Source organism: Nycticebus coucang, chromosome 5 (assembly GCF_027406575.1).
Source record: "Nycticebus coucang isolate mNycCou1 chromosome 5, mNycCou1.pri, whole genome shotgun sequence".
NCBI lineage: Eukaryota > Metazoa > Chordata > Mammalia > Primates > Lorisidae > Nycticebus > Nycticebus coucang.
Window position 1 is genome coordinate 55,718,595 of NC_069784.1, and position 26,155 is coordinate 55,744,749.

The 26,155-nt window shown below is 45.5% G+C and overlaps 1 protein-coding gene across 2 annotated transcripts in view; it reads left to right on the forward strand.

Moving 5' to 3' along the window:
- Positions 1-26,155, forward strand: part of RIIAD1 (regulatory subunit of type II PKA R-subunit domain containing 1) — a 29,387-nt gene that overhangs the window by 2,368 nt on the left and 864 nt on the right. The window contains exons 3-5 of one of the 2 annotated variants that reach the window (XM_053591572.1): positions 5,722-5,768; positions 7,522-7,649; positions 8,178-8,294. In XM_053591572.1, coding sequence (XP_053447547.1) covers positions 5,722-5,768; positions 7,522-7,592 — 118 coding nt within the window. In that variant the 3' untranslated portion in view covers positions 7,593-7,649; positions 8,178-8,294. Of the gene's footprint in view, positions 1-5,721; positions 5,769-7,521; positions 7,650-8,177; positions 8,295-26,155 lie in introns of those variants that run through there. The other variant, XM_053591573.1, reaches the window with a different exon arrangement.

Genomic DNA, 26,155 nt, shown 5'->3' on the forward strand with positions numbered 1-26,155 from the left:
TAGATTGCTTTGGGAAGTATAGACATTTTAACAATGTTGATTCTTCCCATCCATGAGCATGGTATGTTCTTCCATTTGTTAATATCCTCTGCTATTTCCTTTCTGAGGATTTCATAGTTTTCTTTATAGAGGTCCTTCACCTCCTTCGTTAGGTATATTCCTAGGTATTTCATTTTCTTTGAAACTATGGTGAAGGGAGTTGTGTCCTTAATTAGCTTCTCATCTTGACTGTTACTGGTGTATACAAAGGCTACTGACTTGTGGACATTGATTTTATATCCTGAAACATTACTGTATTTTTTGATGACTTCTAGGAGTCTTGTGGTTGAGTCTTTGGGGTTCTCTGAGATATCATCTAACCCCAGTGAGAATGGCCCACATCACAAAATCTCAAAACTGCAGATGCTGGCGTGGATGTGGAGAGAAGGGAACACTTTTACACTGCTGGTGGGACTGCAAACTAGTACAACCTTTCTGGAAGGAAGTATGGAGAAACCTCAAAGCACTCAAGCTAGACCTCCCATTTGATCCTGCAATCCCATTACTGGGCATCTACCCAGAAGGAAAAAAATCCTTTTATCATAAGGACGCTTGTACTAGACTGTTTATTGCAGCTCAATTTACAATCGCCAAAATGTGGAAATAGCCTAAATGCCCACCAACCCAGGAATGGATTAACAAGCTGTGGTATATGTATACCATGGAATACTATTCAGCCATTAAAAAAAATGGAGACTTTACATCCTTCGTATTAACCTGGATGGACGTGGAAGATATTATTCTTAGTAAAGCATCACAAGAATGGAGAAGCATGAATCCTATGTACTCAATTTTGATATGAGGACAATTAATGCCAATTATGGTTATGGGGGGGAAGCAGAAAGAGGGACGGAGGGAGGGGGGTGGGGCCTTGGTGTGTGTCACACTTTATGGGGGCAAGACATGATTGCAAGAGGGACTTTACCTAACAATTGCAATCAGTGTAACCTGGCTTATTGTACCCTCAATGAATCCCCAACAATAAAAAAAAAAAAAATCACAGAGCAGCAATGGATGAAAACAAAAGAGCTATCTCAAATACTGTTTGGCAATAGATAAGATAGTCCAGGTTTAAATAGCACTAATGGCTTCCATTTCCAAGCACTGTGTTATTTCCCTAGTAGCAGTTATCACATGGTATTGTAATTGCCTTGTCAATCTTCTGTTTCTGTTACTGGTCCAAAGCTCCAAGATGAAGCCATGTTTGTGTCCCATGCCTGTGCAGTGGGTGGCCTCTTGGCACACTTGCTGAGCCTCCTAGCAACTCTACAGAAGATAAGCTGGTTCTTTTTTTTTTTTTTGTAAAGACAGAGTCTCACTTTATCGCCCTCGGTAGAGTGCCATGGCGTCCCTCACACAGCTCACAGCAACCTCCAACTCCTGGGCTTAGGCGATTCTCTTGGCTCAGCCTCCCGAGTAGCTAGCACTACAGGCGCCCGCCAGAACATCCCGCTATTTTTTTGTTGCAGTTTGGCCGGGGCTGGGTTTGAACCCGCCACACTTGGTATATGGTGCCTGTGCCCTACCTACTATGCCACAGGCGCTGCCCAAGATAGCTGGTTCTCATTTTCGTTTTACAGGTGAGAAAAGTTAAGCTCAGAATAGTAAAGTATGTTTCCCAAGTTGCTGAATTAGGATTTAAACCCCTGATTCTGCCACTATATCATGCTGTAAACACATGGTCCCCAGCTCTCCAGCCTGTGGACTGTGTACTTATAGCCATAGGTGGGGGTCTCCTTTATCTTCTCAGAAGTAGATGTACCTTTTTTCTTGGATCTCACTATTCATATTTTAGCCATTTCTCCAAGTGGCAGTAGACTCTCAGAGTGGGAGATAAGGGAAAGAGGGAAAACTGAAACCTGTCCAATTACTCCATGAAGGTCGGGTTTATTTGGGCCAGTGGTAAGGTTGGGCAAAAGATAGTTTAGTCCTCTGTCACTATCAGACCTGAGGATCAAGCCATCACTTTTTGTGCCTTTTCTTCTAAAGGGAAATAAAGATAACCTTGTTCCTATCCTGGGGAGCTTGTAATCCACATTAGGAATAGTTCCAGCAGAAAGATTTGGAAATAGACTTTAAGCCTGAATTAAATCAACATTTGCATTGTTCACAAACAACAGGATTAGAACATCTGGTAGTGCTGAACGAGAGAGCACTATCTCAGTTATGTGTCAGGGATGGCTATGCTTCTGTTTGTTCAGAAACAGTTTCCAGGAGGGGGCTGGGTGTTTGGGCCTGGCTGCTGTGGGGACAGTCCTAGACATTTCTCCTTCCCCTTCTTTTTTTTTTTTGTAGAGACAGAGTCTCACTTTATGGCCCTCAGTAGAGTGCCGTGGCATCACACAGCTCACAGCAACCTCCAGCTCCTAGGCTTAAGCCATTCTCCTGCCTCAGCCTCCCGAGCAGCTGGGACTACAGGCGCCCGCCTCAACGCCAGGCTATTTTTTTGTTGCAGTTTGGCCGAGGCCGGGTCTGAACCCGCCACCCTCGGCATATGGGGCCGTTGCCCTACTCACTGAGCCACAGGCGCCGCCCTCCCTTTCCCCTTCTTATCATCAGCCTCCAAGACCAGATAGGCCACCTGACTTTTCCTTTGGTGTCTCTAAAGCTGCTTAAGTCTTCCCGGCCTCTTTAGGCCTTTCTCTTTTCTGGGTGAAGGATGCAAAGGGGTTTTGTGTTTGAAGTTTAAGGGTTCACTTTTGTTGGGTTGGTTGGTGTTACTTCCTTTGAGTGGTACCACGATGAACCAGATTATACCTTCATCAGTGCTGGATTCTTCATATAGTCTGTCCTGCGAGAAAAGAGGAAAGGGAGAAGAGAGGGTAGAATCCTGAGCAGTGTGCCTGCCCTCATCTCTTCTGCAGTGGTTTGCTTTTGACTCACTCAAATCCAGAAGAAGACCTGAAGAGTTTGTGTGGGGAAGTGAACTCTCCACTGGAGTTTTTTTTTATTGTAATGATTTATGGTCATTCAGTCGTAGCTCTCTAGTCTACTCTCATAAATACTATATACAAAACTCTTAATATCTTGAATTTTGGACCTGAAAAATGGAAAAAGCAGGGATCTAACTTTAGGCCCCCAGAAACCTCAGGTTTTGGATATTTGGAAACTTACCTATTCCTTTACTTGACTATAAGTTCTTTGAGGTGGAGCTATATTTTATCTTTTTTTTTTTTTTTTTTGTGGAGACAGAGTCTCACTTTATGGCCCTCGGTAGAGTGCCGTGGCCTCACACAGCTCACAGCAACCTCCAACTCCTGGGCTCAAGTGATTCCCTTGCCTCAGCCTCCCGAGTAGCTGGGACTACAGGCGCCCGTCACAACACACGGCTATTTTTTGGTTTGCAGTTCAGCCGGGGCCGGGTTTGAACCTGCCACCCTCAGTATATGGGGCCGGTGCCTTACTGACTGAGCCACAGGCACCGCCCTATATTTTATCTTTTAAAAAATCAATCCTGGCCGCGCCTGTGGCTTAGTGTGTAGGGCGCCAGCCCCATATACCGAGTTTGACGGGTTCAAACCTGGCCCTGGCCAAACTGCAACAAAAAATAGCCGGGTGTTGTGGCGGGCGCCTATAGCCCCAGCTACTCGGGAGGCTGAGGCAAGAGAATCGCCTAAGCCCAGGAGTTTGAGGTTGCTGTGAGTTGTGATGCCACAGCACTCTACTGATGCCACAGCACTCTACTGAGTCTCACAGCACTCTGTGCCTATGGCTCAACCGGCTAAGGCGCCAGCCACATACACCTGAGCTGGTAGGTTCGAATCCAGCCTGGGCCCACCAAACAACAATGATGGCTACAACAAAAAATAGCCAGGTATTGTGGCGGGCGCCTGTGTTCCCAGCTATTTGGGAGGCAGAGGCAGGAGAATTGCTTGAGCCCAGGAGATGGAGGTTGCTGTGTGCTGTGATGTCACAGCACTCTACCCAGGGCGACAGCTTGAGGCTCTGTCTTAAAAAAAAAAAATGTCGGGCAGCGCCTGTGGCTCAAAGGGGTAGGGCGCTGGTCCCATATGCAGGAGGTGGCGGGTTCAAACCCAGCCCCGGCCAAAAACCACAAAAAAAAAAAGAAAAAAAAAAAAAAATGTGAGACTCTGTCTCAAAAAGAAAAAATCAATCCTGCATATCTAGTGCAATACTTACACATAATTTGCACTCAAGTTACCAAATTGAATTGAAGGAGAAGGGGGCAAATTCTTTTTTTTTTTTTTGGGCCAGGGCTGGGTTTGAACCCCCCACCTCTGATATATGGGGCCAGCACCCTACTCCTTTGAGCCACAGGCGCCGCCCTTTTTTTTTTTTTTTTTCTTTTTGAGACAGAATCTCACTATATTGGTCTCTGTAGGTGCTATGGCATCACAGCTCACAGCAACCTCAAACTCTTGGGCTTAAGCGATTTTCTTGCCTCAGCCTCCCAAGTAGATGGGGCTATGGGCACCTCCCACAATGCCTGGCTATTTTTTTGCTATAGTTGCTGTGGTTGTTTGGCAGGCCCGGGTTGGGTTCGAACCTGCCAGCCCCCGTGTATGTGGCTGGAGCCCTATCTGCTGATCTATAGTCGCCGAGGCAGAAGGGAGCAAATTCTTGATGCTTGGGAGGGAGGGTCTTCCTGGGCAGGAGAATATGGGCTGGAGGCAGGCCTGGTAGGCAGGGCAGCCCAGGGCCAAGACAGTGTATTATAGAGCAGTGATTATTAAAGACTAATAATTATTTTTGAAAGAAGTTCAAAACACAGTAGGTATATTCTTTTTTTACTGTGTTTTTTGATCAACATAAGGGTGTCATGGAAGTTTAACTATAGGTTCGAGTGTGCTATGGGGTAAAAAAGGTGGAAAGGCACTGTTGTAAAGAGTACAAGTCACGGGTTGCACCTGTGGCTCAAGGAGTAGGGCTCCAGCCCCATATACCGGAGGTGGCAGATTCAAACCCACCCCAGCCAAAAACAAACAAACAAAAAAAAGGTACAAGTTACAAGGCCTGGCCTCTGTCCTTTGTTACCTGCTTTGTGAACTTGGGCAAATGACTAGCCTTGCGAAGGCTTGGTTTCTTCATGTTTGAAATGGGGGCATAACAATTGCTGTTTCAGAGGGTTGTTGTAAAGAGAGGTAATATTTGTAACTATACTTCATGAACCGTAAAACTCTATGTTATATAAGATATTTTCAGCTCGCCTGACACTGCTGTGAGCGTTTGTAGTCTGTGTGCTGTACTGCAAGGCCAACTACCATCTGAAGTCCACTTTCAGCTTTGTTTATTGCATTCCCCACATTGGGGAATTCATAGATAAACTTGCTCAGAGCTTCATGCTCAGAACATCTGTCCCGCCACACGTGAGTCCCTGTGGACCTGGCAACATGCCTTTCATCTCCGTGACCGGCCCTGGCTGGTATCTGGTTCTGTGGAAATGGCTATTGAATAATGACAAGCCCCACCTGGCTGTAGCACATGTCTTTTGTGAAGTGGGCGATATCCCAGGTTTGTGCCATTTAGATGCTTTGCTCTTTGCCTTCCATCTTAGTTGAAGGAAAATCAGGAACGAAAGGGTCTTTGTCAGAAATCCTGTGGTTTATTGACTCCCAGGATGGGTGTGTCTCAGGTTAATCTGCTTGGACAGCTAGGACCTGAGGCAGTAGCTGTAGCCTACAGCCTGCTTCACCTCTTACCCTGGGCTTTTATGTTTTCCAGAGAAATGTTTTTGAAAAGACCAGACAACATCCCGGAATTTGCTGCAGGTGCGTAAAGGCGAATCCATTTTAGGTACTGACAAAGCCAGTGGAAGGTGCCATGTTGTGAATTTAGACTTGGACAAGTATGGTATTGTCCCTGCAGAATCTGGGCTACTCCTTGACCTGTTGTCCCTCAGGGGAGCTTTTCTCAGGAGGATCTTTCCTCCCTTGTCATTTCCTCAAAATAAGGACAGATAAGAAATGAGGCAGAATTTCCTCTCAGGATAGTTAAGAATTTTGAGATTCCCAAAGGCTCTTATTGGCTGCTTTTTCCCTGGGAATCTTAAAGCAGGATGTTGTCAACATTGCCTGCACATTAGAATCTTCTGGGGACTTTCAAAAAATACCAATGCTGGTGGCGCCTGTGGCTCAAAGGAGTAGGGCACCGGCCCCATATGCTGGAGGTGGTGGATTCAAACCCAACCCTGGCCAAAAACTGCAAAAAAAAAACAATGCTCAGGCCCCACCTCCAGAGATTTTTATTTAATTAGCCTGGGGTGGGGCCCAGCATCCATAGTTTTATTTTTTTGTAGAGACAGTCTCACTTTATCGCCCGTGGAAGAGTGCCATGATGTCACACAGCTCAGAGCAACTTCCAGCTCTTGGGCTTAGGCGATTCTCCTGCCTTAGCCTCCTGAGTAGCTGGGACTACAGGCGCCCACCACAACGCCTGGCTAATTTTTGTTGCTGTTTGCTCAGGGCCGGGTTAGAACCTGCCACCCTCAGTATATGGGGCTGGTGCCCTACTCACTGAGCCACAGGCGCCACCCCATAGTTTTATTTATTTTTAATTTTTGGACACAGAGCCTCATACTGTCACCCTGGGTAGAGTGCTGTGGCGTCACAGTTCACAGCAACCTTCAACTCTTGGGCTTAAGCGATTCTCTTGCCTCAGCCTTCTGAGTAGCTGGGACTACAGGCACCCGCCACTACACCCGGCTATTTTTTGGTTGTAGTTGTTGTTGTTTGGCAGGCCCGGGCTGGAATCAAAGCATCTAGCTCTGGTGTATGTGGCTGGCGCCTTAGCCACTTGAGCTACAGGAGCCGAGCTGATAGTTTTAAAGGCTCCCCAGGTGATTCTAATGGACTAGCTGCCCAAGGTAACTTATGGTCAATGGTATTTAGAGGGAGTGGGTGGGGTCGTATGATTTCTTGGGTCCTGTTAGGTCTGGGAGTTGGTAGTTGGTTGTGTCCTTAAGCCTCAGACCATTTCTGACTGAATCTAAGTATGCCTTTGCTACCATAGCAGATGCTGCCCTGATTCACATTATGCTGGGTGTATAAAAACCTTAGTCTGTTGTCATCCTGCAAGAGCCTGGCTCTCCTCTGAGAGGTATTCTCAGAACAGGCGTGATATCTCAGACAGGAGCTGGCAAACCCAAGTTGAGACAAGAATAAATACTTGGCATTTATTTGGACCTAAGGTTAGGCTGGGAGCAGAAAACCCAGAGAGTTTCTGAGCCCTCTGATGGCTCCTGTGCGTCAGCAAACCAAAGGAATAAGCCACACAGTGTAGAGGAAGAGGGAGCATCCTGGGTGAGCCCTGCCTGGGGATGTGTGAGCTGCCCCTTGGGGGCAGTGACCTTGGGATTTGCTGTGACATCTCATATTACCATATCGCATTGCAAATTGGGGCCATCTATAACAGTCCTGCTAGGACCAGCCAACCCCTCCTGGCTTTTAGCACAGTAAGCTTTCTCCTCCCAGAGTCTTTACACCTTGTGTGTAGATGATTTCTTCTTTTTGATTTTTATCCCAGACTATTTCACGGATCCAAGACTTCCCAGCAAGATTCATATGCAGCTAATTAAAGACAAAAAAGCGGCTTAATTAGCAAAATCATGATGCTCAGCTGTTGGGAGAGACCAGCCTGAATCCAGCTTCAGGGTGGGTGTTAACCTCACTTACAGACAGGCTTTTTCACTCTTGTGAAAATAAGCACTAGCTTACTGGTCCAGGGTGTGAAAGAACTCAGTAGAGAAACTAAAGAGAAGTTTAACGCATATGTTTAGTTTCCATGACACTGGGGATATTAGGGACTGTGAGGAGAGACCCAGGGTTGATCTAGCTTGTCAGGAGCAGGAATCTTAATCTAGTGAAATGGATTAAGAGAATGGAAATGAGAGTAGTTCAAGGGTGAAGAGTTGTCGGGAAAATGGGGAGGGGCCATTAGTGTCTTGAGATGGTGGTGGTGGTGGGGTTCCTGTTGCTTCTGGAAGCAGTTTCTTCCTGGAATTTTGGAATGGGCGCCTTCCAGCTCACCTTAGAGCCAGGCTGTGATGTTAAGGCCATCATGAGTTTTTTCAGGCAGAATGATTACTGAAATTATTTTGAAAGCTGAGATTTTTTTTGTTTTTAATGGGAAGAGGGAAAAGGCCATAGTCCTAATTTAGTGAAACCATTTGTGTTTTGCAGGGTCACCTGGAAGCATGAGCCCCTTGTTGCCATCAGGGTGGGTTTCCCAGCTGCCCTGGGCTCGTCTGCCATCGTGAAGGCTTTTAAAGAGACTTGTTAAAAACAGACCTTCTGCTCTCTCTGCTTTATTTCACTCAGAAGGAGGAAGACCTCCTTCATGGGAAGGCTGCTCTGCCCCACTCTGATGTGCTGGGCAGCAAGCCTGTTTCCCTCTCAGTGGCAGCCAGGGGCCTCTGGGTCTGTATACTTTTCCCTCCAGCCACTCACTCCCAAGGCCAAGACTGGTGCAAAGAACCAGTGGTGATTCTGAGAGGACCACAGCTGGTTGTGGTAGCACAGAAACAAACGAGTCCATGCTTCAGCTGGGATTTGCTTTTTTTCTTTACCTCCTGGGTTACTATATAGGGTATAAGGTAATGCTTAACTTTTATTTCCGTAGAAGCAATAGTAAGAGGAATTGGGCTGGAAGGACATCAAGAGAACATGAGATTAGAAAGCCCATTCAGGGTCATGAATATTGTGAAATAGCCTGACAGGTGACAGGGAAGGTTATGGGGGTCATGCTTGAGGACTTCTAGGAAGAGTCTGCCCATTCATTTGACTTTCAAGTAAGAGACAAGGGAGTGGACCAGGTAGCCCATGATGTCCTTTCCAGGCCTGGGAGGCTCAGGTCTCTCATGTTATGTCCTACCTTTCTGGCTGCCACAATCCACTGGCTCCACTTGTAGAAAGAACCCCTCCACTTGTCCACATCACCATGGCAACAGAAGCACAGACCAAAGCAGGGGTTGTATTTTTATTTCCCTTGTCTCTCCTGCCTTATTCTCAGCTGGCATCACCTGTGGTAGTAGAAAGGGCAGCCAAACAGGGCATTTAAAGAACTATTAAAAGTACACATAATAAGCTATGGAATAGGAACCTGAGGAGTTATTTTAGGTGTTCAGAATCACACTTCAGCAGCTATGGCACTGACAATGAGATATCCTTTAGAATGTCCAAATGATGCCTTCAGCAAAAACGCACATCTACTAAAGACCTCTGCTATGAAGTGTTCTGTCAGCCACTGTCAGAATTTCCTGGGAGAAGAGACCTGCGATGATGCATGTGGGGGCTAAATGGTTTTCAAGTTGCCTGAGTGCATGACTCAGTACTGGGAGGATACAATGGCTCAGTCTAGGGGGGTTACTGGTAGAAATAAATTCATTTCTAGGCAGAATGCAGTGGCTCACACCTGTAATCTTAAGCACTCTGGGAAGTTGAGGTGGGTGGATTGCATGAGCTCAGGAGTTCGAAATGACCGGCCTGAGCAAGAGTAAGACCCCCATCTCTACTAAAAACAATAAATAGCCAGGCATTGTGGCGGGCACCTGTAGTCCTAGCTACTTGGGAGGCTGAGACAGCGGGATCGCCTGAGCCTGAGAGTTTGAGGTTGCTGTGAGCTGTGACGCCACGGCATTTTCGCCTGGGCAACAGAATGAGACTGTCTCAAAAAATGTTTTTTCATTTATTTTATTTTATTTTTAATTGAGACAGTTTCACTATGTTGCCCTCGGTAGAGTGGCATGACGTCACAGCTCACAGCAACCTGAAACTCTTGGGCTCAAGTGATTCTTTTACCTCAGCCTCTTGAGTGTGCCTGGCTTTTTTTTTTTTTTTTTAGCAGGCCCAGGCTGGGTTCAAACCCACCAGCCCTGGTGCATGTGGCTGGCATCCTACCCACTGTGCTATGGGCGCTGCCCAATTCATTTATTTTAAAATAACATTTAAAATGCATCTTGAAGCCTTCCTGAATAAAAATTTCATGATGTTATTAGTTTGTGTGAGATGCTATCCTGGATCCTGGGAGCAAAAGGGCCCGCCATACAGTTGTATATGGTCATATCTCACCTCTCAGACCGAGAGCTCCATGAGGCAGTGACCAAACCTCACTCACTGCAGCCCTCCTGGCCTCTAGCAGCGTCTGGCAAATAGTGCTCAGTAAGCATCCGCAGAGAGAGTGCGTGCATGATGGAGTGTGCCATCACATCACATGAAGGGCCACACTGGCAGTTAGATGCCTACGACGGAACCATGTACATGATATCAGAGGAGGTAGAAGAAAAAGCACTGGGTTTGCCTGGGAGAGTGAGGGAAGCCTCATAGAAATTGGCATGTGATGAATAAGGAAAGGTTTGCTAGGCAGCCCTGGGAAGAGGTGTGGGCTTAGTCAGGGCCCCTCAGGCGGCCTTCTTGTCACCGTTGTCCTTACTGCTTTCTTCCTTGCTAACAGAACAGTGGGTTTGCTAAGGGCAACAGTGGGCTCAGATTGAATTTCATCTAGGCCAGCCGTAACAGTGACATTGCCTGATTTCTCAGCCTTCCTTGCAGCTAAGGGAGTCATGTGTCCATGAGCTACAGATAACAGAAAAAGTTGGGAGGGGCCAGAGTGAGCTGGTGTCACCCTGCCCTTTTTTTCTGATTTAGACCTGAATGCTGTGTCTAGAAATTAGCAGCCATGAAGTGGGCATGAAAGCCTGTCCTCTAAAGCCCCAGAGTGGGAAGACTGGAAGTCCCCAGGACCCTGCTGACATCTTTGAGCACTTAAACAGCATAGCCATCACTTACCTTGGAACATTTTGGCAAGTGAGAATGGTAGATCTCTTTCATTTTGAAATCGGAGTTTAAATCCTAATGTACTACTTACTAGATGAGTTCCTTGAGCATTAGGTTTCCCATCTATAAAACAAGACTTGGGATACACACCTTGCAGGGTTTGGATTAGAGGTAAAGAATGGACAATGCCTGGCACCTGGTTGGTGTCCAGTAGGGGTGTGGCTCCTGGGAAGTGTGTAAAGTGCAGATGTGGGAGTAGTGAGAGGATGCTGGGTAAGAAAGCAGACAATCTCTGTGTTCCACAAAGGGTGCAGTGTACGAGACAGTATGGAAGACAGGTCAGGGGAAGCTAAGACTAGAAGTGGGAAGACCTGTAGGGAGATGACCTTTGTCTGAGACACCATGTAGCTTCCCACTTTCAGTCACTCCTCACCTGGTCTCTGCTGACTGTCCTGTCCACTCTATCTGTTGTGAATGGATTTAGCTGCAAGTAACAGAAAATTCAACTTGTAGTGTCTTAAATACGGGGTTATTTTTCTTACCCAATAAGAAGTCTGGCCATAGGCAAGATTTGTAAGTTGACAAGTACCCAGACCGGGTCTTTCCTGTCTTTTCATTCTGCTACTGTAGCCTGTTGCCTCCTAGTTGCAGGAGACCTCCTGCACTCCCAGGAGTCATTTCACTCCAGGGAGGAGCTGGGCAGGGAGCTACACTGGTGACTCTCTTCTTTTTTATCAGGAATGAAAAGCTTTCTTGGAAGTCTTCCCTACCTGTGTCTCTCAGGCCTGACCAGGGTCATGTGGCCTACTCAAGCTCAATGGGACATGAAAAAGGGCAGAAGCAATGGGAAATGGCGGTGGGGTCAGCCCCAAAGCGGCATCTGTCCTGCCTGCCTGCCTGATTCATTTTCCATGTAGCTAGAGTGAGCTTTTGAGAAACGAAATCAGAGGATGTCACCCTCCTGCCTCAAGCCCTTCCGCGGTCTCCCATGGACGCAGAATGCAGACAACTCTCCTGGGACACAAGGCTTTGGGAGACACTTCACCTCTCGGACTCTGCCTCTTTCCTTCACTACGCTCCAGCCACACAGATTTTTTTTCTGTGCCTCAAACATGTCAGGGTAGTTCCCACTGTAGGGCCTTTGAATTCTGCCCAATTTCTCTTCCCTGCATCTTCACATGTCCAGTGGTCCAAGTTGGAATGCCAGGCTGAAAGAAAGAGAAAACCCCACCAGGAGTGGCCCAAAGCCCCAAGGCTTGCCTTTCCCCCACAGCAAGTCTGGAGGCGGTGGTGCTGACCCTGGGCAGAGCCTGCACCTCTGTGTTTCCTTCACTGCTTCGGGCTCAGAGGAAGAGCAGGAGGACCCAGAAGGGGTGCTACCAGGGATACTTATCTTTCTTTGCAGAAAAGGGAAAACTTCCTCAGAATACTCCCTTCTTCCCAGCTGACTTTCACCGACATCTCTTTGACTAGAGCTGTGTACATGCCCCCTCTTAAGAAAGTCTCAGTCGGGCGGTGCCTGTGGCTCAAGGAGTAGGGCACCAGTCCCATATGCCGGAGATGGCAGGTTCAAACCTAGCCCCGGCCAAAAAAAAAAGAAAGTCTCAGTCCCTGTGGCTCAAGTGGGTGGGGCATCAGCCACATACACCGGAGCTGGCAGATTCGAATCCAACCTGGGCCACCCAACAACAATGACAACTAAAAAACAGCTGGGTGTTGTGGCAGGTGCCTATAGTCCCAGCTACTTGGGAGGCTGAGGCAACAGAATCGCTTAAGCCCAAGAGTTAGAGGTTGCCATGAGCTGTGATGCCACAGCACTCTACCCAGGGTGACAGCTTGAGATTCTGTCTCCAAAAAAAAGGCTCAGGAGTGGCATATTTAGGCAGCCAGCAGTGTTCTAGATAGCTTCTAGTCACTGCTTCAGAGAGTACTTCCCTAAGTGACACATGAAAGCAGCCTCCCCCAAGCATATTTCAATATTTAATAAAAAATGCTCTTCCCAGTCATTTTCCTCACCTCACCCTGGTTTTTTTTGGCCGAGGCAGAGTTTGAACCTGCCACCTCTGGCATCTGGGTCTGGTGCCCTACCCCTTTGAGCCACAGGTGCCACCCCCCCTTTTTTTTTGAGACAGAGTCTCACTATGTTGCCCTCGGTAGAATGCTGTGGCGTCACAGCACACAGCAACCTCCAACTCTTGGGCTTAAGTGATTCTCTTGCCTCGCCCTCCTGAGCAGCTGGGATTACAGGTGCCCGCCACAATGCCCGGCTACTTTTTTGTTGCAGTTGTTTAGTTGGCCCAGGCTGGGTTCGAACCCACCACCCTTGGTGTATGTGGCTGGTGCCCTAACCATTGTGCTACGGGTGCTGAGCCAACTCACCCTGTCTTGTTTTCTTCACAGCACCTATCTCTGTGTGATGTTTTGCTTATTTTGTTGTTAGTGTCTGTGGCCCTAAGAACGCAAACTCGAACAAGAACAAGCCTTTCCTGCCTCTATGGCCAGTGCCCGTGGGGAGGTTTGGCGCTGAGCTGCAAAGCCCACACTTGCAGAGTGATGGCTTAGGCTGGCAGCTGGAAGCCTGAATTGTAGGATGAGGTTTTGATCTGTGCAGGGACATGACAACATCAGAATTCTAGACTTAGTTAGGAAGGGGAATGGACAGGACTTGTGATTTGAGAGGGGTGAAGTTATAACAGAAAGCAGAGTTTCTAGAATGGCTTCCGAGTTTCTTGCATGGGCGAGGTGAGGGATGATGGAATCATTGAATAATACCGAGGGGAAGTGGGTAGGGGCAGGGAAAATGAGGAGATGAATTTAGACCAAAAGGTTTCCAGCAAATATGGGTCATGGGTAATATTGATATTCATAGCTTCAGTGGGGTGGGCAGGAGTCCAACCACAGTGAGCTGGCATTCTTTGTGCGATAAGGTTGAGAAATGGATGCTGCTGCCTACAGAGACCGTTTTGTAGGAGCACTGCTGTGAGAAGAAGAGGAGGAAGGGCGTTGCTGGAAGGGGAAGCAGGGTCAAAGGTGGTCTCATTTATAATGAGAGATGCTTGAGTATCCACTGATCTGACATTTTCATCTTGTCTGATCTATTTTACTTTTAGGCTAAAAAGTTAGGAGCTTCTTGGAATTGCTGCTTAGATTGGATCTGATATCCAGAGAGCAAGACCTGAGGCAACAGGGGGCTACAGGCAGGCCCAGCTTTGTTACCTGGTGTCCTACAGCAACCTGGTCCTCACAGCTGGAGCAGGTGCTCTCACATAGGCCTGCCATAAGGGTCTCCGCAGTTTGGCTGTGTCTGGAGAGCCGGCTGCTCTCAGCCTAGCTGGCCTGGCCTCTGCTGCCCTCTCCTGGGCATGGCTGCAGAATTGGCACGTGACTCCAGTGGAGCCAGACCTAGGAGTGGGAAAATTGTCACAGATTTACAGATCCCTGGAATAAAGTTCCTTCAGAAGTTACATAGTCCAGAGCCCTAGCTCCAGGCAGTGCTGTTTCAATGAATACCTTGAATGTTTCTTTTCTTTCTTTCTTTCTTTTTCTTTTTGACACAGAGTCTCGCTTTGGTGCCCTGGGGGGAGTGCTGTGGTGTCACAGCTCACAGCAAACTGACACTCTTGGGCTTAAGCAATTCTCTTGCCTCAGTTTCCCAAGTAGCTGGGACTACAGGCACCCACCACAATGCCTGTTTTTTTTTTTTTTTTGTAGAGACAGAGTCTCACTTTACTGCCCTCGATAGAGTGCCATGATGTCACGTGACTCACAGCAACCTCCAACTCTTGGGCTTTCGTGATTCTCCTGTTTCAGTCTCCCGAGCAGCTGGGACTGCAGGGTATTTTTTTGTTGCAGTTCGGCGGGGCTGGGTTTGAACCGTCCACCCTTGGTATGTGGGGCTGGCGCCCTACTCACTGAGTCGCAGATGCCACCCCAATACCTGGGTTTTTTAGAGAAGTGGTCTCACTCTTGCTCAGGCTGGTCTCAAACTCCTGAGCTCAAGCAATCCACCTGCCTCTGTTTCCCAGAGTGCTAGGATTACAGGCATGAGCCACCGCACCTGGCAGATGTTTCTTTCTTTCTTTCTTTTTTTTTTTTGGTTGCAATTTGGCCAGGTTTGGGTTCAGGTTCGAACCCGCCCCCCTCCGTATATGGGGCCAGCACCCTACTCAGAGCCACAGGCACCGCGCAGGATGTTTCTTTCCCCAAAGTGTCTGAAGAGAGAAAGCTTGCAAGGTTGGTTATTCATTCATTTATTCATTCACTTGTTCACTCATTTAATTGACAAATATTAGGGCATATGTACTCAAGATGCAAAGTTTTGTTGTTTTTTTTTTTTTTGAGACAGAGTCTCACTCTGTTGCCCTCAGTAGAGAGCCGTGAAGTCTCAGCTCACAGCAAACTCCAATTCTTGGGCTTAAGCGATTCTCCTGTCTCAGCCTCCTGAGTAGCTGGAACTACAGGCGCCTGCCACAATGCCTGGCTATTTTTGGGTTGCAGTTGTCATTGTTTAGCAGGCCCGGGCGGGGCTCTAACCCTTCACCCGTGGTGTATATGGCCGGTGCCCTTTCTCACTGAGCTACGGACGCTGAGCCAAACTGGCTAATTACTTCAAAAGAATTAAACTGGGCTCGGCGCCTGTAGCCCAAGCGGCTAAGTTGCCAGCCACATACACCAGAGCTGGCAAGTTCAAATCCAGCCTGGGCCTGCGAAACAATGACAACCATAACCAAAAAACAGCCAAGCATTGTGGCAGGTGTCATAGTCCCAACTACTTGGGAGACTGAGGCAAGAGAATCGCTTAAGCCAGGAGTTGGAGGTTGCTGTGAGCTGTGATGCCACATCACTCGACCCAGGGCGACAGCTTGAGGCTCTGTCTTAAAACAAAAACAAAAACAAAAACAATTAAACTGAACTTTTCTTAAATGAAAAAAGTTTCCTTTACATACTTTTTTTTTTTTTTTGTAGAGACAGAGTCTCACTGTACTGCCCTCGGGTAGAGTGCCGTGGCGTCACACGGCTCACAGCAACCTCTACCCTTGGGCTTACGCGATTCTCTTGCCTCAGCCTCCCCAGCAGCTGGGACTACAGGCGCCCGCCACAACACCCGGCTATTTTTTTATTGCAGTTTGGCTGGGGCTGGGTTTGAACCCGCCACCCTCGGCATATGGGGCCGGCGCCCTACTCACTGAGCCACAGGCGCCGCCCACCTTTACATATTTTTAAAATGAAATCAGATGGTGTTGTAATTTTTTTTCTTTTTGAAACAGTCTCACTTGGTCACCCTCGGTAGAATGCTATGGCTTCTTAGCTCACAGCAACCTCTAACTCTTGGGCTCAAGTGATTGTTTTGCTTCAGCTTCCCTAGTAGCTGGGACTACAGGCACCTACCACAATGCCCAGATATTTTTTATTTATTTTTTGAGACAGTGTCTCACCATGTCACCCTTGGCAGAATGCCATGGCATCACAGCTCACAGCAACCTCAAACTCTTTTTTTTTTTTTGAGACAAGAGTCTCACTATGTCACCCTCAGTAGAATGTTCTGGTGTCATAGCTCACAGCAACCTCAAACTCTTGGGCTTAAGTGATTCTCTTGCCTCAGCCTCCCAAGTAGGTGGGACTACAGGCACCCACCACAATGCCTGGCTATTTTTAGGTTGTAGTTGTCATTGTTGTTTGGCAGGCCCAGGCTGGATTCAAACCCACCAACTCCAGTGTATATGGCTGGCACCTTACCTGCTTGATCTATAGGCGTTGAGCCTTTTTTTTGTTTTGTTTTAATTGTTGGGGATTCATTGAGGATACAAGATACCAAGTTACACTGATTGCATTTGTTAGGTAACAAATAATTATATATCCCTCTTATAATTATGTCTTGCCCCCAAAAGGTGTGTCATACACGGAGACCCCACCCCCTCCTTTCTTCCCTCTGTCTGCTCTTCCCTTCTCCCACCCCCCTTTCTTCTTTCCCCTCTCTCTGCTCTTTGTTTCCCCCACCTCCCCTCCTTCTCTCTCTCTCTGCTGTCCCCTCCCCAACTCCTCACCGTGTACTAGGTCATTAATTGCCCTCACATCAAAATTGAGTACATAGGATTCATGCTTCTCCATTCTTGTGATGCTTTACTAAGAATACTGTGTTCCACTTCCATCCAGGTTAATACAAAGGATGTAAAGTCTCCATTTTTTTAATGGCTGAATAGTATTCCATGGTGTACATATACCACAGCTTGTTAATCCATTCCTGGATAGGTGGGCATTTAGGCTGCTGGTTCCACATTTTGGGGATTGTAAATTAAGCTGCAATAAACAGTTTAGTTCAAGCGTCCTTAATATAAAAGGTAGATGCCCAGTAATGGGATTGCAGGATGAAATGGGAGGTCTAATTTGAATTCCTTGAGAGTTCTCCATACTTCCTTCCAAAAAGGTTGTATTAGTTTGCAGTCCCACCAGCAGTGTAAAAGTGTTCCCTTCTCTCCATATCCACACCAGCATCTGCAGTTTTGAGATTTTGTGATGGGCCATTCTCACTGGGGTTAGATGATATCTCAGGGTGGTTTTGCTTTGCATTTCTCTAATAATTAGGGACGATGAGCATTTTTTCATATGTTGTTAGCCATTCATCTGTCTTCTTTAGAGAAGGTTCTATTCATCTCTCTTACCCGTTGATATATGGGATTGTTGGCTTTTTTCACATGGATTAATTTGAGTTCGCTATAGATCCTAGTTATCAAGCTTTTGTCTGATTCAAAATATGCAAATATCCTTTCCCATTGTGTAGGCTGTCTATTTGCTTTGGTTGTTGTCTCCTTAGCTGTACAGAAGCATTTCAGTTTAATTAAGTCCCATATGTTTATTTTCGTTGTTGTTGCAATTGCCATGGCAGTCTTCCTCATGAAGTCTTTCCCCAGGCCAATATCTTCCAGTGTTTTTCCTATGCTTTAAGGATTTTTTATCATTTCTTGCCTTAAATTTAAGTCTTTTATCCATCTTGAATCAATTTTTATGAGAGGAGAAAGGTGTGGTTCCAGTTTCAGTCTTTTACATGTGGATATCCAGTTCTCCCAGCACCATTTATTGAATAGGGATTCATTCCCCCAAGGTATGTTCTTGTTTAGTTTATTAGGTGGTTGTAAGATGTTAGTTCATTTCCTGGTTTTCTATTTGATTCCAAATGTCTGTGTCTCTATTTTTGTGCCACTATGACCACTATGGCCTTGTAGTATAGCCTAAAGTCTGGTAGGCTGATGCCTCCAGCTTTGTTTTTATTACTAAGAACTGCCTTAGCTGTACAGGATTTTTTCTGGTTCAAAACAAAATGAAGAATTATTTTTTTCCAAGTCTTGAAAGTTGGTATTTTAATAGGGATGGCATTGAATAGGTAGATTGCTTTGGGAAGTATAGACATTTTAACAATGTTGATTCTTCCTAGCCATGAGCATGGTATGTTCTTCCATTTGTTAAGATCCTCTGCTATTTATTTTCTTAGGGTTTCATAATTTTCTTTATAGAGGTCCTTCACCTCCTTTGTTATGTATATTCCTAGGTATTTCATTTTCTTTGAAGCTATGGTGAAGGGAGTTGTGTCCTTAATTAGCCTCTCATCTTGACTGTTATTGGCGTATACAAAGGCAACTGACTTGTGGACATCGATTTTCTATCCTGAGACATTACTGTATTTTTTGATGACTTCCAGGAGTTTGTGGTTGAGTTTTTCAGGTTCTCTAAAGTATAAGATCATATCATCAGCAAAGAGGGAGAGTTTGACCTCCTCTGCTCCCATTTGGATGCCCTTTATTTCCTTCTCTTGCCTAATTGTATTGGCTAGAACTTCTAGCACTATGTTGAATAGTAATGGTGACAGAGGACAACCTTGTCTGGTTCTAGTTCTAAGTGGAAAAGCTTTCAGTTTTACTCCATTCAGTAAAATATAGCTAAATGTAGCTGTATACAAGATAGCTTCAATCAGTTTTAGAAATGTGCCACCTATGCCTATACTCTTCAGTGTTGTAATTAGAAAAGGATGCTGGATTGGGCGGTGCCTGGGGCTGAAAGGAGTAGGGCGCCGGCATATGGCCCCATATGCGGAGGTGGTGGGTTCAAACCCGCCCCGGACAAAAAACTGCAAAAAAAAAGGAAAAGGATGCTGGATTTTATCGAATGCCTTTTCTGCATCTATTGAGAGGATCATATGGTCTTTGTTTTTACTTCTGTTGATATGGTGAATAATGTTATGGACTTGCATATGCCTTTTCTGCATCTATTGAGAGGATCATATGGTCTTTGTTTTTGCTTTTGTTGATATGGTGAATAACGGTTATGGACTTGCATCCCTGGGATGAAACCTACTTGATCATTATGTATGACTTTTTTTGTTTTTTTTGGAGACAGAGCCTCAAGCTGTTGCCCTGGGTAGAGTGCTATGGCATCACAGCTCACAGCAACCCCCACCTCCTGGGCTCAAGCGATTCTTCTGCCTCTGCCTCCCAAGTAGCTGGGACTACAGGCACCCGCCACAACGCCCAGCTATTTTTTGGTTGCAGCCGTCATTGTTGTTTGGCGGACCTGGGCTGGATTCAAACCCACCAGCTCGGGTATTATGTGGCTGGCACCTTAGCCACTTGAGCCACAGGCGCCGAGCCTATGTATGACTTTTTTGATGATAAGTTGTAATCTATTGGCTAGGATTTTGTTGAGAATGTTTACATCAATATTCATTAGTGAAATTGGTCTAAAGTTTTCTTTTTTAGTTGGGTCTTTTCCTGGTTTTGGTATCAGGGTGATGTTTGCTTCATAGAGTGTGTTAGGGAGATTTCTTTCTCCTCAATTTTTTGGAATAATTTATGCAGTATGGGAATAAGGTCTTCTTTGAAGGTTTAATAAAATTCGGGTGTAAAGCCATCTGGACCAGAGCATTTTTTTGTTGGAAATTTTTTTTTTTTTTTTGGGTTTTTGGCCGGGGCTGGGTTTGAACCCGCCACCTCCGGCATATGGGACTGGCGCCCTACTCCTTGAGCCACAGGTGCCGCCCAGAAGATTTTTTTTATTATTTCTTTGATCTCAGTGCTTGAAATTTGTCTGTTCAGAAGCTCTATTTCTTCCTGGCTAAGAATAGGGAGACGGTATGATTCTAAATTTTGATCCATTTCCTTCACATTGTCAAATTTCTCAACATAGACTTTCTGGTAGTATTTAGAGATAATCTCTTGTGTCTCTGTGGCATCAGTGGTTATTTCCCCTTTATCATTTCTGATTGAGGTTACTAGAGATTTTATTTTTCTATTTCTAGTTAGTCTGGCCAAAGGTTTATCTATTTTATTTATTTTTACAAAAAAACAACTCCTTGTTTCATTAATTTTCTGAATGATTCTTTTGTTTTTAATTTCATTAATCTCTGATTTAATTTTGGATATTTATTTTCTTCTGCTGGATTTAGGCTTAGTTCTTTTTCCAATTCCATAAGATGGCTTGTGAGTTGCGCTCACAAGCACAAAAGATGCACTCTCTTTCTGTTTTTTAGATGTAGGCATCTAAAGTGATAAATTTTCCTCTCAGGACTGTTTTTGCTGTATCCCACAGGTTTGGGTAGCTTGTGTCTTCATTGTTGTTCTATTTAAGGAAGTTAATGATTTCCGCTTTTATTTCTTCCTGCACCCGTCATTCAGAATAAGGTTGTTTAATTTCCATGTCTTTGTTTGGGGTTGAACGTTTTTGTTGGTGTTGAGTTCCCACCTTTAATGCCTTGTGGGCTGAGAAGATACAAGGTAAAATTTCAATTCTTTTGATTCTGTTGAGGTTTGTTTTGTGTCCTAGGATATGATCAATTTTGGAGAATGTTCCATGGGGCGATGAGAAGAATGTATATTCTTTAGCTTTGGGATGGAGTGTTCTATATGCATCTATCAAGCACAGTTGTTCTAGGATCTCATTTAAGTCCCTTATATCTTTGTTTAATTTCTAGTTAAAGGATCTGTCCAGCTCTGTAAGAAGAGTGTCAAATTCCCCTGTTATTATGGTGTTATAGGATATCATATTGCTCAGACTAATTAAGGTCTGTTTCAAGAATCTGAGTGCATTTAATTTGGGTGCATAAATATTTAGAATTGAAATGTCTTCTTGTTGTATTTTGCCCTTGACCAACATAAAGTGACCATCTTTGTCTTTTTTGATTTTAGTTGCTTTAAGTCCACATGTATCTGAAAATAAGATTGCAACTCCTCTTTTCTTCTGAATTCCATTTGCCTGAAAAATTGTCTTCCAACCCTTAACTCTGAGTTTTAATTTGTCTTTTGAGGATAGGTGTGTTTCCTGTAGACAGCAAATGGGTGGCTTGGATTTTTTAATGCAATATGCCTCTTCAGTGGGGAATTCAAGCCATTAACATTTATTGAGGTAATTGATAAGTGTGGTAGCGTTCTGTTCACCTTATTTTGTAAAAGTCCATTGCTTAATTTTATCTTTTGCATCATTGTGCAAGCTAGGTTCTGTCCTTTAATTTCCAGGTGCTTAGGGCGGCGCCTGTGGCTCAGTGAGTAGGGCACCGGCCCCATATGCCGAGGGTGGCGGGTTCAAACCCAGCCCCGGCCAAACTGCAACAAAAAAATAGCCAGGTGTTGTGGGGGGCGCCTGTAGTCCCAGCTACTCGGGAGGCTGAGGCAAGAGAATCGCGTAAGCCCAAGAGTTAGAGGTTGCTGTGAGCCGTGTAACGCCACGGCACTCTACCAACGGCGGTACAGTGAGACTCTGTCTCTACAAGAAAAACAAACAAACAAACAAACAAAAAAAAACTTGGGCGGCACCTGTGGCTCAGTGAGTAGGGCACCGGCCCCCTATGCTGAGGGTGGTGGGTTCAAACCCAGCCCCGGCCAAACTGCAACAAAAAAATAGCTGGGTGCTGTGGCAGGCACCTGTAGTCCCAGCTACTCGGGAGGCTGAGGCAAAAGAATCGCTTAAGCCCAGGAGCTGGAGGTTGCTGTGAGCTGTGTGATGCCACGGCACTCTACCAAGGGCCATAAAGTGAGACTCTGTCTGCACAAAAAAAAAAAAAAAAAAATTTCCAGGTGCTTACTTTGCTGGTGGTCCATTGCGACAGTCAGTGTGTAGAACAGGTTGAAATATTTCCTGTAGAGCTGGTCTTGTTGAGGCAAATATCCTCAATGTTTGCATATCAGTAAAAGATTTGATTTCTCTGTCAATTTTAAAGCTTAGCTTAGCAGCATACAGAATTCTGGGCTAGAAATTTTTCTGTTTAAGTAGATTAAAGGTAGATGACCATTGTCTTCTGGCTTGAAAAGTTTCATTAAAAAAGTCTGCAGTTGGGCGGCGCCTGTGGCTCAGTCGGTAGGGCGCCAGCCCCATATACCGAGGGTGGTGGGTTCAAACCCGGCCCCGGCCAAACTGCAATCAAAACATAGCCGGGCGTTGTGGTGGGCGCCTGTATCCCAGCTACTCGGGAGGCTGAGGCAAGAGAATTGCTTAAGCCCAGGCATTGGAGGTTGCTGTGAGCTGTGTGAGGCCACAAAGTGAGACTCTGTCTCTACAAAAAAAAAAAAAAACAGTCTGCAGTTACCCTGATGGATTTGCCCCTGTAGGTCAATTGGTGCTTACTCCTGGCAGCTTGAAGAATCTTTTCTTTTGTCTTGACTTTGGACAGATTCATCACAGTGTGTCTTGGAGAAGCTCTATTAGAGTTGAGGCAACCTGGGGTCCGATATCCCTCTGAAAGGAATGTGTCAGAATCTTTGGTTATATTTGGGAAATTTTCATTTATAATATTCTTTAGTATGGCTTCTTTTCCTTTGGGGTATTCTTCCTTTTCTGGGTTACCTATAACTCGTATGTTTGAATGCTTCATAGAATCCCATAATTCTGTCAGTGAACATTTTGCTTTCTCTCTCTTTTTTTCTGCGTCTTTAACTGAGTTATCTCAAGAGCTTTGTCCTCTACCTCTGAGATTCTTTCTTCTGCATGGTCTAATCTGTTGTTGATACTTCCTATTGCATCTTTAAGTTCCCTAATTAACTGCTTCAATTCCTTCAGTTCTGCTATATCCTTTCTATATTGTTCATATCATTCATCTCTTATTTGATTCTGTTTTTGGATTTCCTTTTGGTTATTTTCCACTTTCTCAGCAATTTCCTTCATTGTTTTCATCATCTGTATTTTAAATTCCCCTTCTGTCATTTCTAACATTTCTTTATAGGTGGAATCCTCTGCAGTAGCTACCTCATGGTCCCTTGGTGGCGGGGGAGGAGGGGAGGTTAGTTGGTCTGTACTAGTTTTTCATGTTGCCAGGATTTTTTTGCTGATTCTTCCTCATTCTTTTATCTGTTTTCTTGCCCTAATTTTCCTTTCACTTCCTCTTGCTCTTTAAGTTACCATGCCTCTGGCCTAAGATTTCGATGAGTCCTTTTGGTACATGACCAAAAGGATGAGACGATTGAAGAGCAAGAAGGGAAAAAAAGATTTTAAAAATAGAAAATAAAAGAAAAAAGAGGCTTGGTGCCCGTAGCACAGTGGTTACAGCACCAACCATATACACCAAGGGCTAGCGGGTTCAAAACCAGCCTGGGCCAGCTAAAACAACAATGACAACTGCAATAAAAAATAGCCAGGCATTGTGATGGGCGCCTAGAGTCCCAGCTACTTGCTTGGCTGAGACAAGAGAATTGCTTAAGCCTAAGAGTTTGAGGTTGCTATGAGTTATGACACCATGGCACTCTAGTGAGCCACATAGTGAGAGTCTATCTAAAAAAAAAAAAGAAGAAAGAGAGAGGGAGTGAGTAAAAGGGAATATTGACAAAAAGAAGAGAGGCACAGAAAGAGGGAGATAGGAGTAATAAATGTGTACAGTAGGGTACTTTGACCCAACCTTAAAAACCCTTAACCTCTGGGGGTGCTGGGTTGGGTGGTTCCCTTGAGGTCAGCAACTCTTTGCCAGCCTGAACAGACACAGTACCCCACCTCCACCAAATAGAGAGGAAAGACAAAAATACTATACATCAAACCAAAACAAACCAACAAAAACCTTATGGGATAAAATTGGGGGAAAAACCAAATAATAGGACAGAAACACTAGCAAAAATGAAGTTCTTGAGGGCAACAATGGAACATTATATTTAAACTAGAAAAATCAAGAAAGAAAAGGTAAAAAAAAAAAAAAGGAAAATCTAGAGGGAAAATGTTGAATATTAAAAAAAAAAAATTCCAAAACCAAAGCAGTATGTATATCTTGCTGAATATTGTCTGGGCAACAGGTGATCTTCTGGGGTATGAGTTGTTAATCCCAATGCTGATACAGCTGTATGAGATGGAGACTGGAGGCCTCTGCTGATTTCTCAAACCCCACAGGGTTGAGAACCTTAATCTCTCCTCAACCTGCTTAAAAGACACTTCAAATTGTTAACCTTGGCTAAGCAGCTTTCCCAAGAAAGCACTTATCGCTGGGATCTCTCCTGACGTGGCTGCCTGCTTATCCGGTGCACCAAAACTGGTTTCACTCTATGCCCCTGAGGGCTGAGATTATAAGGCAGCCCTCCTACCGCCAAATACTAAACACTGCTCTTACCCAGCATCTCATTCCTGGCCTTTGGCGCTGCTCAGTCACTAGATGACTTGCCCAAGGTCTCCCAGCCCAAGCCTTGCTCTGCCACCCTGAGGGCGGAGCCTGCAGGGGCACTTCTCCCACAATGGCTGCTCACAGCCCACAGTTGAAAAATATTAGCTCTGTTCTGGTTCAGTGGCTCAGTCCAGGGCCCTAGACAATACTTAAAGTCATCTGCACTCTCACCCAAGTTCTCCCAAGGCAGTTAAACCGAGTGCCCAAGTCCAAAAAAACAAAACAACCCACAGGAAAGGCCTTTCCTGTTTGTAATCTCACTGCTGTTGTAGTTACAGCTGTGGCAGCCACAGCCTCAGACCAAATGAACGCATCCACTTGCCACTTCTCCACTGCTTTTGTCCTCCTCCTGGAGTCCAGAAGTCTCTCGCTGTCTCCCTGCATCCCCAAAGGGATGTGTCTGGGCAGAGCCAATAAGCTAGAGATGCCTGGAGTCTTCTCTCCCCAATCTCACCGTGCCCGGTTGCAAAGAAGCTGTTCATCAGCCGCCGTCTTGCTCCTCCAGCAACCTCAAACTCTTGGACTTAAGTGAACCTTTTGCCTCAGTCTCCCAAGTACCTGGGACTACAGGCGCCTGCCACAACGCCCAGCTATTTTTTGTTTGTTTTAGTTGTCATTGTTTAGCAGGCCAGGGCTGGGTTCAAACCTTCCAACCTCAGTGTATGTGGCTGGCGCCCTAACTACTGAGCAACAGGTGCCAAGCCATCCCAGATATTATTTTGAGATGAGTGCCAGCAGCCTCATGGGTGCCAGCTGCCTCATCACCCCCCTTTGATGGATGCTGCAGTCTAATGACGGCCTCACACCACCCCCTGCATAGGAGGAAGGGAAAAAGAGGTAAATTAAACCATGCCAAGTACCATTACTCTTAGTTTGGTCTGGATGGGGCCAGAACAGAACAAGAAAAGAACTAATGAGCCAAGTACTGTCACGATGAGAGTTAACAAGCTAAGTGCTGTGACAAATTGTTTTACTTATTTGATAATTGCCAGGTCTGCTTTACGTGACCTTCATGTTACCTATCTGCTAATCCGCTAAAATTGCAAAGTTTGCTTCTGTAAAAGGGGTCATCAGGACCCCGCGCTTGCTTTTTGCTTCTTTTAACAATTTTGTTTTTGCTTCTAATTGCCAACTTTCAGCCCACCTGTTTGTTCCTTTGCCAACTTTCACACAAGAAAAACTCCTACTTCAGACCCCTCAATGCTCTCTCAGTCTGCTTTAGACTTTGCTGAGACAGCCCCACAGTTAATAAAAGACTCCTTTTTGAAATTCTAATTTGAGTCGGTGGTCCTTATCTCGCCCCATAACAATTTATTTATTTATTTGAGACAGTCTCACTATGTTGCCCTCAGTAGCAAACAGCTCACAGCAATCTCAAACTCTTGGGCTTAAGCAATTCTCTTGCCTCAGCCTCCAGAGTAGCTGAGACTACAGATGCCTGCCACAATGCCCTGCTATTTTTTTGGTTGCTGTTATCATTGTTTAGCAGGCCCATGCCCCGGTGTACGTGGCCAGCACCTTAACCATTGAGCTATGGGTACCAAGCCCACATATTTTTTAGAGAAGGAGTCTCACTTGAACTCCTGAGCTCAGGCTATCCGCCTCCCTCAGACTCCCAGAGGGCTGGGATTACAGGCGTGAACCACCTTACCAGGCCCCTCTACTTTTCCTTGTTGATCAATGAAGTTAAACATTTTTTCATATCCTTGTCCATTTGTATGTCTTTTTTTTAAAGGCACTTCTTGGTTTTATTAGCTGAAGGTAATCACAG